This window comes from Peromyscus eremicus, chromosome 15 (assembly GCF_949786415.1).
Source record: "Peromyscus eremicus chromosome 15, PerEre_H2_v1, whole genome shotgun sequence".
Classification (NCBI taxonomy): domain Eukaryota; kingdom Metazoa; phylum Chordata; class Mammalia; order Rodentia; family Cricetidae; genus Peromyscus; species Peromyscus eremicus.
This window is the reverse complement of record NC_081431.1, coordinates 20,895,915-20,912,615: the sequence shown is the minus strand read 5'-3', so window position 1 is coordinate 20,912,615 and position 16,701 is coordinate 20,895,915. Positions and strand designations below refer to the sequence as shown.

General features: G+C 38.9%; 1 protein-coding gene across 1 annotated transcript; it reads left to right on the top strand.

Annotated features, from left to right (window-relative positions):
• Positions 1-427: 427 nt before the first annotated feature.
• On the top strand, positions 428-1,381 carry LOC131925348 (olfactory receptor 6P1). The gene has a single exon (XM_059280646.1). The coding sequence runs from the start codon at positions 428-430 to the stop codon at positions 1,379-1,381; it is 954 nt and encodes a 317-aa protein (XP_059136629.1).
• Positions 1,382-16,701: the final 15,320 nt, after the last annotated feature.

The window sequence follows — 16,701 nt, the reverse complement described above, 5'->3', positions numbered from 1 at the left end:
CATCTTGGTATCCTCCTTTTATTATTTCATTCATTAAATATTAAGTAAAGATGCTCTGGGGCTTGGGGGTTTGTAGTTGTTCCTGAAGAAAGAGAGAGAAGAGCATATCATAGATTTTAAATATTGTTGCAAAGTAAGACTCCAAATACCAAAGCTCATTCTGAAGTCTCTCAGCTAGCATTCACTGAATATCTAATGTAGTTGGGGGTCATTGGTTACCAACTATCATCTTCAAGTCTGAGAACTTTTCCCTTGAAATTCAACAGTAAAGTGAAGGGGAGAATATATAATAAGAATTGGTAATACAGTGAATCATTGAACATTTACAGGTTTGTAGTCTGTTCGAGGATGTTCTGGCTTTTATGCACCTGTTTTGTAGTCTTGCTTATCCCTGTTACTTTTGCAGGCATCCGAGTGGACAGACACTATGAGAAATTTGAGTGCGGGCCATGTGGAGGAATTTGTCTTGGTGGGCTTTCCTACCTCTCCACCCTTCCAGCTACTCCTCTTTGTCTTCTTCTTTGCAATTTATCTGTTAACATTGCTGGAAAATATACTCATTGTTTCTACAGTCTGGCTCACCCCGAGCCTCCATCGCCCCATGTACTTCTTCCTTGGTCATCTCTCCTTCCTGGAACTGTGGTACATCAATGTTACTATTCCCAGACTCTTGGGAGCCTTTCTTACCCAGGACGGTAGAGTCTCTTACGTGGGTTGCATGACCCAGCTCTACTTCTTTATTGCCTTAGCCTGCACCGAATGTGTCCTGTTGGCAGTTATGGCCTATGACCGCTACCTGGCCATCTGTGAACCCCTGCGCTATCCTAGTCTCATGCCTCCCAGCCTGGCCACTCGCCTTGCAGCTGCTTCTTGGGGCAGCGGTTTCTTCAGTTCCATGATGAAGCTACTTTTCATTTCTCGACTATCCTACTGTGGACCCAATATCATCAACCACTTTTTCTGTGATATTTCCCCACTGCTCAATCTCACCTGCTCAGACAAGGAACAAGCAGAGTTAGTAGACTTCCTGCTAGCACTGGTGATGATTCTGCTCCCTCTAGTGGCTGTGGTTTCCTCATACGCTGCCATCATTGTAGCCATCCTGAAGATCCCTACCGCCCAGGGACGGCACAAAGCCTTCTCCACCTGCACCTCCCATCTGGCAGTGGTTGTCATCTACTATTCCTCCACTCTCTTCACCTACGCACGGCCCCGAGCCATGTACACCTTCAACTATAACAAGATCATCTCTGTGCTCTACACTGTCATTGTACCATTCCTCAACCCAGCCATCTACTGCTTAAGAAACAAGGAGGTGAAAGATGCCTTCAGGAAGACCATGCTGGGGAGGTGCCACCATACTAGGGATGTTACGGATTGATGTGTGACAGATACTGGCAGAGAGGAAACCAATTCTTACTAAGGATTTGACTAGCAGTCACAGAATGGCCTTATAGGGAAGATCAATGTCAATTAGTAAACACTTCAAAATTGCCAACAGTGACACACAGCAATGTAGAATAAAAAATCCTAATTTGAAAAAAAAACTGTCTGAGAACCTCCTAATGCATATGAAAATTAACAAATTATTGATTTTGTACATCCATTTCCAAACTAAGTTTGGATTATATACACGAGAGTTACCTTCGTTGGAAGGTTTCAAAGGGAGATTCTCTAATATCATGTTTTTTCATTTTGGGTTTTTTGTTTGTTTTGGTTTTTTGATTTTTCTCTTACTGGTTTTTGTTTGTCTATTTTGATTTTGATTTTGTTTTGTTTGGGAGTTTTTTGGAAGAAAGACAGAGAAAAAGAGCATGAAGTTGGATGGGCAGGGAAGTAGCAGTGATCTGGAGGAGGTTGAGAGGGGAAACCATGATCAAAATATATTATATGAAAATTTTTAAATCACATTTTTATTAAAAAGTAAAGATTCCTGAAAAGTATGTGAAGAGTCTGATCAAGTACATCTGAGTAATAACCTTGCCACGAGTAATTTTCAGACTTCCTAGGAATATTTATTTCACAACCAGTTTAAGATTCCCTGCTTTAATCCAGTTCATTATTTGATAAGTGCAAAAATCTGAAATAACAGGGTATTTAAAGGTCAATATTCTCAAATTCTGCTTCTATACAAACTGTGAAAGTATCTATTATATGAAGCTTAAAAATAAATCTTATGGACTCTTCTAGCCTTAATTTCTACAGATCTCAAACCCACTGAAAGTCAAGATGTACGGTGCAATGTTGGTATTCATTCAGTCACACATGCATCAAGATGACTAAATGTCCTTCTCACCTCTCCTTTAGGATCTCATGAGGATATGAAGTTGATTTGCTCAGTAGATATTGATTAAGTAGTAAGCAAAATGTGTTAGAAAACCTTTATGTAAGGCCATCTAGTTACCATATGGGCCACAATATTTATCAAACACTTGTAATTCCACCCCTAGGCAAAGGATGAAAACAGAAAACAACATAATACAAGAAAATATTTGAGATCCAGAGACTAGGTGAAGACATCTCTGTTCTTAATGGGATGCTTCAGCTTTACACCCTGAATTATAGATATTCTACCAAATTCTCTCAAGTTTTAGAAAGCTGAACTACTTATAGACAGTGTCACAACCATCTGCTTTCTAGATTTGTTTACTCAAACTTCTGCAAGTTGAACCAAATCAGTAACATGTGAAAGACTAAAATAAATATGAAATTGAACAAATCCCAATAAAACACAGATTGTCTGTATACATTTGCCTTTACATGTGTGTGTTCAGGTAGGGGTAGAGATGGTCATTCAACAAAGAAAACTACTTATGAGTTTTCTATTATCTAAAATAAAATCAGCAAAATAATAATAATAATTAATAATAATAATCTGACCTACATAAAATAGTAGAATTGGCTCTATTTTTATAAAATTTGAAAGTAACATTAAACTTTTCCCTACATGTGACTCAGTTTTTGTTGTAGTCCCTTTTTCTGTCATAGAGTTAGAGAAGGCGTAGAGTTTATGGTGAAGATTCTAGACCCTGGAAGTAACAATGCCTGTTTAATGCTGGAGTTACAATCTTAAGCAAAGAACTTTAATTCCCTGCACAAAGTTTCTCTCTTTCATAGTGAAAATAACACCAACCACCTCCTGTGTTTGGTGTGGAAACTCAATAAATGTGGTACGTCTAAGCAACGGATTGAAAATTCTTCTTCTCTGTGGATAGATTTCTCTATGAATACTAAGGATTAATTTCTTACCTGTGATGGCTTGAAACCTGGGAAATATTGCTAGACAACATTGTTTATGATGCAAAAATGTCCTCCAGACACAGAGATTTAAAAAAAGAAAAGAAAAAAATCCCAGCTTTGACTACTCTTGTCACTTTGTTTATTATTGCCACTGAGGTCTGGAAGCTCTGCATACACATGGATCTATTCCTTAGCAATGGAGGCTATTATGTAGTTGAGGGTCTCAAGACAAAAGCGGATTCTACACTCCTTTGTACAGATCTTATATTATCATAGCTAAGATTTTGAGTCGCAGTCTTGCCTGCTGGCTGCTTTCATTGCTCTTTCCCTGTAAGACAAACTCTTATTACTACTGTGCTGAGTGGTTTACTATCCTATATGTTTCTCCAAGTTCCTCAGATGCTAAGCACAGGGTTGTATGTGTATTGGGCTATGTTGCAGATACTAAGAAGATCTGGACTATAACAGAGTTGACAGTAAACACTCACTAGTTATTAAAGGTCCCTTATTACCATCATTTTATCATTATTAATACCAATCCATGCTTTCTAACAGATATTCCTGTCTTGTTAACTGTGTACTAAGCTCACTCAAAAATTAAAACGCTGAATTTCTCTAAGAAATTTGTGCAAAGAAAAGATCCAGGAACTCTTGTAACTATTTGTAAAGGTAACAAGATAATTAGAAAGTTTAGCATTTCCAATTATAGAAAATTAAATTATGCCAAGGTGTCATTGGGTTGAGTAAGTGAGGTTTTTCCTCTTTAGTTTTTCTATTATTGAAAACAGATTTTGTTTTATCCAATATATGGTGTTACTGTTTCCTCTAGCTCTACTCCTCCCAGTTCCTCCCCTCCTCCCCTCCCATCTGGATCCGCTCCCTTTCTGTCTCTCATTAGGGAATAAAGGGACATCTAAGGGATAATAATTAATAAGATAAAACAAAATCACACTAGAATAGGACAAAACAAACAGGGATTAGAAAACAGTACATCCTGCTACATCAAAAAAATACATCTTAACTTTGATAACAGACATCTCCTCTGGATAAAATCATGGAAAAATACATTCCAAGCAAATGGGCCTGAGAAGAAAGCCACTGTGGCTCTTTTAATATCTGACTAAACAGACTTCAAACCCAAACTAATCAGAAGAGAGAGGGAGGGACACTAATGCTCATCAAAGAAAAATCCAACAAGAGGACATTGCAATTCATACCATCTATGCACCAAACACAAGAGCACTCAAGTTCACAAACGAAGTTTCTCTTCTTAAAAAGAGTAAAAATATATCATGTGTCTTTGTTAGAATATCAAATAGAATATCAAACACAAAACATGACTTTCCTTAGCCATTTTAGCCTAGTTTCCATACTTGATAATCATATATATTTGTTTTTATTATACAAGAGGAAGAGCCAGACAATGTCATCTGATATAAAAACTGCTCTTCTCATGTGGTATTCATTCCCATTATCTGATGAGAAAATCTTATTGTTTTGCTTCAGAAATGGGAGGTTTTTACCATCTATTAATTGATGTTAATTGGTTTCTTACTTTTTTTTTTAGATATTTCTCCAAATATTCTGTTATTTTGCCAACTGTACATTTAACTCAAATGCACTGGGCAAATGGCTTACTATTAATTCACTTCCAATTTATAAAAGAAATAAGGAACTGGAAATATGGCTCAGCAGTTAAGAACACTTGCTGTTCTTTCAGAGGACCCAAGTTCAGGTCCCAGAACACACATGGGTGGCTCAAACTTGTCTATAACTCCAGTTCCAGGGGATCCAAAAGCCCTCTTCTGGATTCCATTGGCACCAACATACATGTGCATAAATATGCACACAGATACACACACATACACGTAAATCAAATTTTTTCAGAAAATGGTTATTTCTTTTTCTTCTCTTTTGTTTGCTAGGAAGACTTTTTTTTAAAGATAAAGATATCTAAAGCTGTAAACCTGCATTGCTGTATTTTATTACTCACTCAGCTTTGTTACCAGCAGTGGCTACCTACCCCATTTTTTTCCACTTAAAATATAAATGATTATCTTCTGAGGAAGCCACTTGTTTCATTTTGTTTGAGACAAGGTCTTATGTATCTGTCATTGACCTGAAATTCACTGTGTAGAGAATGGTGACCTTGAACACCTGATTTAACTGTCTCTGCCTCCTGAGTGCCAGGACTGCAGGCATGCACCGTCATAGCTGCTTTACGTGGTAATAGGGACAGAATCCAGGGGTTTCATGCAATGCTAGGTAAGCATTGCACCAGTTGAGCTATGTCCCCAGCCTGAGCTGAAGCAATTACTTATGTTGTTCCATTACTAAATAAAACTTGGGAGTCAAATACCAAAAACCTGATTGATCAGACAAGCAGAGGAGAAGCAACCAGTGACTTCCTCTTTCTCTCCTTCCTCCATCTAAAAGGCTGGTGAATCTTTCTAAGTAAGCCCCTCCCTACTACTTCCTGTGTCGCTCTGAGCAGCAACACTTTTCATCACAGCTAACTACAAAAGAGTCTTACATTAAAATTAAAACATGGATTCGCGATGTTTATTTCCTATAGAAAGATCACACGTGCCTGTCTGCTTCAAGAAGTATGACTTAGAGAGAAAATAGCTAATGTACATTTGCAGAGTTATCAAATACTAATACAATGAAAGTGATAGGTTTCATCTTTAAACATTATTTCACTCACTTAATAGTTACTCTGCTTTTTCTTACCAAGTCTGAGGGAACACACATCCAGAATATTTTCCCACAACCAGACTTGTTATACTCTACAAATACTGTAAATTTACTCACCCAACTCAAATGTGTAGTATACATATTAGTGGGTTTATTTTTTTTTTTTAGTTTAGCCCTTAATTTACTTTATTTTCTTTCATGACAGAAAGCAATGAAGGATAAATGACTGTTTTTCTTCACTATAAGTACCCAGTTCTAGATACTTCTTTCACAAGAAATTATTATAAATTTTTCCAAAGGAACAGAATGACCGTGTTTGTTAGGATCCATCCTCAGTTCACCATAGTAGCTAAGACTTAATAGTCTGAAATGGCAGCTGCAGCTTTTCCAAAAATCCCTGTTCCATGTTTTAGCTACCCATCTTACCTTCCTCTACACTGAAGCTATACATTAATGAACTCAAACAAAATGAAGTTCTTCTCATTAACTCCTTAAACGAGTGTTTTAGGTCTCCACTGAACACTGTATAAAAAAAGAAATGATTTGTGTAGTCTCTGCCCTTAAGACTCTTAGTCCAGGGGTTTTCTTGAACTGATTTTAGGAGGTTTAGCCTTCCTATCTTCCACCACAATTTTTAAGCTAAATAATCAGAAGCTCATTTAAGACTGGGGTACTGCAAGCTCTGCATCAGTTTAAATGAAGGTACAAAGGTGAAAACACCTGATAGAGAAGCTTGTTAACAAAAAGTACCCAGTCAGAAGTATTTGCACTGTTCCATTTCAGTACTTGAGAAATTCCAGAGTTGCCCAGAACTCTCATGGTCAAATGTAAGTATCTCGATGTCAGCATATGGAAGAATGCAAATAGATCCATATCCATCACCGTGCACAAAACTCAAGTCCAAGTGCATCAATACCTCAACATAAATACAGATACACTTAACCTGATAGAAGAGAAAGTGGGGAATAACCTTGAGTGCATTGGCACATTCTCAACAGAAGAATCTCAAATGGCCAAAAAACACTTAAGGAGATATTCAACATCCTTAGCCATTAGGGAAATGCAAATCAAAATGGCTCTGAGATTCCATCTTACACCTGTCAGAATGGCTAAGATCAAAAACACAAGTGACAGCTCATGCTGGGGAAGATGTGGAGCAAGGAGAACATTCCTCCTTTGCTGGTGAGAATGTAAACTTGTACAGCTACCCTGGAAATCAGTGTGGCAGTTTCTTAGTTTCTCAGAAAACTGGGAATCAATCTACCACAAGATCCAGCTATACCACTCATGGGAATATACCCAAAAAATGCTCAATCAACTGTGTTTATAGCAGTTTTATTTGTAATAGGCAGGACCTGTAAACAACCTAGATGTCCCTCAACCAAAAAATGGATAAAGAAAATATGGTATATTTACACAATGGAGAATTACTCGGCTGTTAAAAACAGTGACATCAGGAAATTTAAAAGCAAATGAATGGAACTAAAAAAAAAATCATTCTGAGTGAGGTAACCCAGACCAAGAAAGACAATCATGCTATGTACTCATTTACAAGTGGATATTAGTTGTAAAATAAAGGATAATTATGCTACAATCCGTAGATCAAGAGAGACTAGGTAACAAAGAGGGCTCAAAGGGGGGATACCTACAAATCCCTGGGAAGGGGAAATAGAAGAAATTTCATGAGTGGACTGCCAGCAGGTGAGAATGGGAACATGAGCAATCAAGTTGGGGGAAGGGTGTAGTGGGTAGCCATTCCAGCTTTGGTCTGGAAGTTCCAACCCCCATTGAGGCTTCGGTAACAATCACGCCTACAAGGCAGGGCCAAGAGAGGGCCCTGAAGACCCGAGATCTAGATGCACCACCCTCTCTTGGTTCCCAGACTCTTGACGCTGGAGGTGAACCAAGCAGAGTTCTCCAGAGAACACCGTTGGACTGCGCTACGTCCTTCCCAGACCCTGCGACCTACCTATCCCTTCATTTGTAAATTACACCATTAAATAAACTTCCCTTTTAACTACATGTAGTGGCCTTAATAATTTCATCAATATCTGGTGCCCAACGTGGGGCAAATTCCAAAGGCCTGGGTGGCTCCCACCCTCAGCTTCCTCCCCGGCTGGCGGGTACCTAAACCCGCCTGCAAAGTTCCATATAACCAGGGAACGCCTACATGGTTCCATTCCCGAAAAAGGGAGCAGATAGTCCGGTCTCAGTTCCCTAGCTTAGCCCCCAGACCAGCGAAAAACTGCTGTGAGAAGAGTACTGAAAGAGACTATGAGTGCATTTCATTATCAGGTAAAAATCTGTGCAAGGGAATCTCCCAGGAATCTAGAAGGATGACCCTAGCTAAGACTCCTAACAATAGTGGATATGTATCCTGAACTGGTCATGTCCTGTGACCAGGCACGACTTCAAGTAGAGGGAGTCAGAAACAAACCCAGCCATATAACCTTCAACATACAGTCTGTCCTGTCTATGGGATGTGCTGGGGTAAGGGTAGCCTAGAGATTGAGACAGTGGCCAACAATGATCAGTCTAGTCTAAAACCCATGCCAGGAGAGTAAGCCCACCCATGACACTGCCTGGAGCACCAGGAAGGACCCACAGGCTGCAGACCTAGGATAGAACCAAACATGACTGGAGAGGATAAAAAATGTCAATGTAATGATGCCTAATAATATTCTGCTATACTCATAGATTGATGCCTAGACTGACTGACATCAGAGAAGCTTCATCTAGCAACCAATGGAAACAGATGCAGACCCACAGAAAGCATTGGGCAGAACTCGGGGAATCCTGCAGAAGGGGGAGAAAAAGGATTGTAGGAGCCAGAGGGATCAAGAACACCACAAGAAAACTCACAGAATTAACTAACCTGGGCTCATAGGGGATCACAGAAATGAAACAAACAACCAGGGATCTGGCATGGAACTGACCTAGGTCCTCTGCATATTTGTTACAGTTGTGTAGCTTAGTCCTCTTGTGGGTCTCCTAACAGTAGGAACAGGGGCTGTCTCCAACTCTTTACTGGCTTTGAGGACCCTACTCCTCATACTGGGTCCCCTTGTCCAGCCTTAACAGATAGAGAGATATTTAGTCTTATTACAACTTAACATGCCATGTTTTGTTGATATTCATGGGAGACTTTTTCCCTTTCATAAACAGAAACAGAGGAATGGATGGGGGGGGGGAACAGAGCAGAGTGGGAGGAGGGACTGGGAGGAGAGGAGGAAGGGGAAACTGTGGCCAGAATGTAAAATGAATGAATAAATAAACAAATACATACATTTATTTTAAGATGTGAAACTCGTAAAACAATTTTTAAAAATATAAGTATCTATCAATAGAAATTAAATTAGCTTTTTTGGACATCGTATATTTGTCAGACATGATATAAATACAGATAAGAACACTCATTTGTCTTGCAAGACCTGATCTACACAATGATCCTGAGGTAAACACTATTACAAATAAGCCATTTTAACAGTAAAACACAAGATGACACAGAATACCTTGCCCAAAGCTTGCAAGTCGTGTTGAAATCAGGCTCCTAGTTCTATAGTCCATTCTAGGAGAAACAACTCAGTGCTAACTTGAGGCTTGGTATGAGTATTGCATTTCATGGACAAGCATGTAACATCTGGAGAAGCTTAGGAACCTGTTTACATCCCTGAGCTGCACATGGAACAATGAAAGCCGTTAGACTTTTGCTTATTTGTTTTCACATGAAAGCCATGTTCTCTTCTGCATTTCACCGTTTTCAGTTACCTCTATCACTTTTTTGTCATACTGGAAAGATGAATCAAATCTATAAAATATCAACATTGTTTTCTACTTATAGGTGTTTTAATGGTAGAGAAGAATCTGGCTCGGAATTTTTTGGCAAATGATTAAAAGCAGTAAAACCATTTCAGTAGAAACCTGAATGAAAGGGCTAGGCATAAAACAGAGTAATTTTTAACATGTAGAAGACATTTAACAAGTATTTGTTGATTAATTGATCCAGGCTCCTATATATCAGTAAGACAGAGGACCACCAAAGAACCAATAAAGGCGCTGAAGACCACTGAGAGATGCAGGACATAGTATCCTCATTTTGGGTGGACAAGGTTTCCTTTTGAAAACTGTTATGCCATTAGTAAATAAAGGTAAGTAACTACCAGATACTCCTAGAAATATAAGCAGGCACTTTGTAATCTGGGACTTATACTAATCTTTAAATGAATTTTTATTCTTTTAAAATAGAGTTTAACTTTATATTTGAGGAAGTTACCCCTCTTGACTACACCTCATTTTTCTCAGCTCCAGAGAAGTGCACAGGTTGTGACCCTTCATTGTGAGTGCCAAGATCCTCCTAACATTCTGATGTAGTCCTGTGTCTATGGCTCTTCAGCTAGCCTCTCTTGAGAATATAGGTGTGAGCCTATAAAACACTATATGTATCTGAACATACTTCCAAACCCATACCAGTGAGTTCTTGTAACCATCTTAAAATGAAAAGACAGGAAATACAAACGCATTCTCAAAAATTCTTTTTGTAAATACAGATTTCATCTGAGTGTTATATATGTATTATTTATATACAAATACTGATGCATAAAAGATATAGCCATGTATGGAGCTACCAATTGTAAGCACAGTATCTGAGTGTTGGATGTTTGAAAATCTGTGTATACTCCTGCACCTAAATCACCAAATGTGGATGAATACATGCCACACTTTTCTAAATGCCTTCCATTAAAGCCATCCATCCTTGGAAGATCTTATTGTTTATAAAACTGTTTCCAGAAAGAGAAACACACACACACACACACACACACACACACACACACACACACACACACACTTATACTTTTATTCCCACAATCTTTTCCCTCAGAGTCTGATTGCAAAGAAGGCCATGTACTTCCACTCTAAGGTCCCTCTTGTAGCCTGAGGTCTCACTTAGCTTTGTCTCTACTATCCCCTCAGGATGTCCTTGAGCTCTGAAAGGGCCAAATACATTTCTTAAGGCTGTGTCTCTTGAGAGGTCCCCTGGGGTGGGAGGGAGTTGGTTTCTGCTCCTCCAGTAGCTTGGAGACAGAAACATGCACAAATAGCCCCATTCAGTGCCCTCTTCTAGCTCATAAAAAACAAACCTTGCTCAGCAATTATCTAGGCTGAGGGACAGTGTCTTCCTTCCTGTCTACATGATTTTGTCTCTTTTCTAGGCACAGTCTGGAGATCTCTAACAAGGATAGGAAAATAGTTACATCCTAGGAAAATGGTGAGTTGAAAAAAAACAATGCTCATTTCTTTTCAAAAGGAGAATTCGGTCAGATTTTAGTTATTTTCTCGAAGAGAAGCAGGGAATAATTGGAGATTTCTCTTCTTAAATTGAAAATTGCTCAGAATTTTTATTCTATATATTTCAAAGGGTGGTTTATCTTTGTTGAGCCTTTGATGAGCAGTGACACAACATGGTAAGGAGGAAACTACACACACGAACAGAGCAATTAAACTGAGATTCCTTTAGCAGTTGTGTCAAGCCTTATGAAAAATGTGAGGGACTAGGAGCTGTTAGACGGCATTGAGTGCTCTGTTATTTCAAGATTCTCCTGTAAGAAACCACTCTAGCTGAAACAGGCACAAGGCTTTGCAAACTACCCTGTACCCTGCTCTACTAAAGATCCATTTGTCGTATCTTGTAAACCCATTGACTTGCAAAGTAAAACTCCAAGTCTGTAGGTGTGCAAAATGCCCTCCTTCAAAGGGAGAGAGAGAAGAAAGGGGGCTGGGAACATGTGACAACATGTGACAGCACCAGGATGAACACATGTATGAGGAGTACCAGGGATGTGAGTATATACGCATGCTTTTATGTTGAATAAGGGCATCAGCTAGCAAACAAAATGCCAGATACAGAACTTCTTGTGGTTCACAACTTCTTAGAAGATTGTTATTTGTTGCTGTTTATAGTACTGAGGAGATAGAAGGAAAACCTGTCTTTCCACTGTGTTGATTATTCAAAAATGCATTATGTGGTCACATTTATATTCAACTAGAAATCCTAGGATATGCTACAGATTAATGGAGCTCAAAATGAGATCAATAGAATCTAACCACTTTCCCCTAGAGGGAAAAATAATTATTTCAAATGTAGGCTGTGGTCTTGAAAACTTACAAAGGGTATAGAGATCAGGGATGTTGAATATGCATATTTCCCCGTATAGTTTTGAAGACTAACTCAGTAGACGCCAAGCTATGCAGAGGAGATCACTATATGACTGCTATTATTCAGCCCTGAAACACACGTTGGAACTGTTCTATTATAACACTGAATTACAGTGGTTGCTAAGTATCCCATGAAAAGGGAGATGGACTGGAATTGTATCCCCTAAAATTGATTTGGAGGAACAGGGATTTTTTTTTCCTGTTTAAAAATGTCTGGCCCTTTAATATCTACGATGGATAGGTCTACCTCTGACTAACTTACACGTTATTCTTACTTCCCTACAGGAAGCAGAGAAATACTAGATTGAGCACAGGAGATTATTGTGTTACATCTCTCACTAATTGTCTTCACTTTGGAGATCCTCTGATTCACAATTTCATGAGTCCATCCTCACAGAGCTCATGCAGCAATTTTTAATATAAATGTTAGCTCAAGAATTTTGCCCAAATAAAAGTCCTTCTCTGCCCTTGTTTCCTCACAAACAACAAAACAGATCTCTTTCCAAGCCCATCATGGCCCTGGCTGCCTCATTAATTACCTCTGTGGAAGGACCATTTGCCACCCTACCGGGAAATCAGAGACAGAGCCTCTGCTCTTCACTAGTAGGAGGCTTGAAGGCAGGTGTTATTCCCTTCACTGTTTTCAGGATAAAATCAAGCCTTAAATCCCACAAGTGCTTTTCGGAACATTCTAGTCTTGCTCCCATGAAATGTCCTGGGGGTCATGCAATGACCACTAGCATTAAGGATCTAAAAATCCGACTATATAAGGAAACAAGGGGTGTTCATAGTGTTCATATGTTGGGGTGTTGGTTGATGGGGCATTTAAGTGTTAAATAGACCTGATCCCAATTTCAGAAATAAAATTTAAAAAAAAAAAACCGAAGACCTGATGATTTGATGAAGAAATAACAGTACCCCCAAGAAACCCCAGGAACTAAACATGAACTCAGAAACGTAGAATCTCTCTTTTCCAAAGAGAAAGGCTATAACCTCCACCAGAGACTAGCTATATTTTAAGTGGTGCTATCATTTTAGGTATCAAATCTTCTGTCCATGATAGGATGGGTGGAAACATTGATCTTGCATTGAGATTCATACATTTAGAAGAGAGTTAAATCTTCTGACCTATCTGGTTCCCTGCAGTGCCCAAACCCTATGTTGCTAAAATTTATCATTCTCTTTTTACTTCTTTACACACACACAGACACATTTGTAATTATGCAATAGACTTACAACTGTAAAAGTTTGTGAACCACATTTTTAAGAAAAAAAAATCATGCTTAATAGATTCACATTAATTTTTATAATTCTGTTAAAATAAAGCTAAAAGTTAAGGTGATTTGTCCATCAAGCTCTCATTGTGTTATACAATTAATTTCATTAAATTAAATATGTAAGATAACCAGGATTAAAGATTACTAGGGACTGGCATATAATCATTAATAAGTAGCCATTCTGCCAACATATAGCCATTTAACTTTAGGAACAACACAGCAATATCCAAAAACATCTCATCTGGTAAAAAGAAAGAATTTTAAACTAAAATACCATTAATTTAATAATATTATCATTCTGGAATCTTCCCTATCTCTGGACTCTCATTTCAGCACTTTATTTACTTCTTACATTTTTATCTCATATTCAGCTATACTAAAACTAAAAGTACAATTTCAGATCCAATATCAAAGAATAGAAAGACAAAGAGATGGTCATGAATGCCAAAGATAACAGCACTCAGGAGGCTGAGGCAGGAAGTTTGAGGCTATCCCGAGTCTCTCTCTGTCTCTCTGTCTCTGTCTCTCTCTCTCTCTCCCTTATCTCTGTCTCCTGTTTCTCTCTCCCTCCCTCCCTCCCTTCCTCCTCTCTCTTTCTCTGTGTCTCTCTGTCTCTCACTCTCTGCCTCCCCCTCTCTCCATATATGTTGGGTATGCCCTACTCATACAGTATCGTGTGTATATGAAAAGCAATTACAATAAAAAATGGAATTTGATTATTTAACTTCAGTTCTGTCCCTGAAACAAGCAAGCAACTAGCAGTGTGGCCATGAGATAAATATTTAATATTTCCGAGATCAAGTGGTCAGTGTGGTATTTATTCCTCATAAGTCCCTGATTGTGGGGTTCACTGGGAATGACATCAGAGTGTTTTCAGATATGCAGAGTGAGGCAGCCCCCAGCAGTAGTGATGCTGCCATCCATGCACGGGACTCAGATGCTGAAGAAGGGCAGTTGTTGAGTATGAAAGCCACACACACTCTCTCTTGCCTGCCAGAAGGGCTGTCTAACCAGTCTTGGAAACTACTAGGATGTGACTCAAATAGCCCAGCCCCAGAGATTAGGAGCCTAGGCTCCTTAGTACACTCACACCTTTGTGTGTTTGGTAAAAACACTTTCTGGGTTTATATATTCATTTTCTTGTTTATCAAAGTACATCATTTAGATATATATCATCTAATATTATAGAGGTTCTTTCATTTGCGGGGGGGAGTTTGAAACAGGGTTTCTCTGTGTAGTTTTGGTGCCTGTCCTGGATCTCACTCTGTAGACCAGGCTGGCCTTGAACTCACAGAGATCTGCCTGGCACTGCCTCCCAAGTGCTGGGATTGAAGGTGTGCACCACCACCACCCTGGCCCCTAATATTATAGCTTAATGTCCATAGCTTATATCTATATTTACTATGATAGGTTAGAGTTCCCGATGTGACCATATTGTACTTCTAATTATTTGTTTTCCTCAATTACTAAAAATCTCAAAGCTAAGTTTTATGATTATAGTATGAAATGGCTCGGACAGATGCTCTGGATATACAGTCTGATACTGTTTTCTGTTTCATTTTTTCCACTTGCTTTATGTTAATTTGTCTCTGATTCTGAACACTTGTTTGGACATTCGTATTTCTGTTGGGTGTTGAGGAGGAAGGGATGACTAAGATATTTTCATGGTTCCAATGAAAATATTCCCTTTGTATTTACTAACTGACTCTTCAATCAAATGAAATGCTTTTGTTTCCATAGTCTTCTATTTTCTTACAACTTTTAAGTAATATATCTAAAGAATGACTGTGTTCATTGTGAAGCTACTGAGAAATGTTGGAGGCTTTCCTAGAGCCATTCTTACAACCGTGTTGTCTGCTAAGATCTTTAGAGTCCATAAGAGATGTCAGAAGAATGTTAAGATATCCAGGTATAACTCCTTGCCTGTAGTTCTGAAATTTAAAAATGTTTGCAGGAGCTGACCCAAGCTCATGGATCTGGAACAATAAACATGCTAGCACAGACCAAGAAAACAGCAACACAAACCCTTGCTGGTAGAGAAGGGGTGATTTGGATGGAAATGTGGAGGGGGGGAGAAGGACTGATAGAAATTAACCTAGTTGGGCAGTGGTGGCGCACCCCTAATCCCAGCAGGCAGAGGCAAGCAGATCTCTTGAGGCCAGCCTGGTCTACAAAGAGAGTTCTAGGACAGCCAGGCTACACAGAGAAACCCTGTCTTGAAAGAAAGAAAGAAAGAAAGAAAGAAAGAAAGAAAGAAAGAAAGAAAGAAAGAAAGAAAGGAAGGAAGGAAGGAAGGAAGGAAGGAAGGAGGGAAGAGAGACAGAGAGAAAGAAAGAAAGAAAGAAAGAAAGAGAGAGAGAGAGAAAGAAAGAAAGAAAGAAAGAAAGAAAGAAAGAAAGAAAGAAAGAAAAAGAAAGGAAGGAAGAAAGAGACACAGAGAGAGAGAGAGAGAGAGAGAGAGAGAGAGAGGGAGAGAGAGAGAGAGAGAACAGAAAAACACTAACGTAAATGATTTACAAATGATTTTGAGTTGGTTTGACTTGAATTCAGAGGTTAAAAGGAAGGAAGATGAAGCAAAATCTAAGGCAGATTCTTAAACCTCACTTGTTTACAATCCCCACAGTTCTAGGGGTGAATAGTAGGCTGTGGTCATCAAGGTCCAGTTCCATGTTTGTGTAAGTACATGGGGATGCATTGCATAAGGAATCTTCTGGGCCAATGAGATAGCTCAGTGAGTATAGACACTTGCCCTAAAATCTGATGACCTGAGTTCCAGAATCCATGAGATAAAAGATGGAATCAACTTGTTCAAGTTTTCCTGACTTCAACATGCACACACATACACACACACACACACACAGAGACACAGACACAAATAAATAAATAAATAAATGTGAAAAATATTAAAGAAAAATTGTATTCCAGCAGAAAACAATGGTTAAATTTCTCTGCTCTGTGACAGTTTTTTCCTTTTCTTATAATTTGTGTGTTTTCCTTCCTAAACATGTATCATTTGAATATAAGCTTCTGTTTTTGTCATCCTAAATCTGCAACATAATGAAGAAAAAGGAATAGTTAGGATAGGATAGATAGCTCTCTCTCTCTGTCTCTGTCTCTGTCTCTGTCTCTGTCTCTGTCTCTGTCTCTCTCTCTGTCTCTCTCTCTCTCTCTCTCTCTCTCTTTCTCCCTCTCCCTCTCCCCCTCCCCCTCCCCCTTTCCCTCTCCCTCTCCCCCTCTCTCCCTCTCTCTCACTTTCTCTTTCTCTCCCTCTCCC

What these genes read in the sequence shown, in the direction of transcription:
- LOC131925348 (XM_059280646.1), top strand. Translation starts at nt 428, where the DNA reads ATGAGAAATTTGAGTGCGGGCCATGTGGAGGAATTTGTCTTGGTGGGC.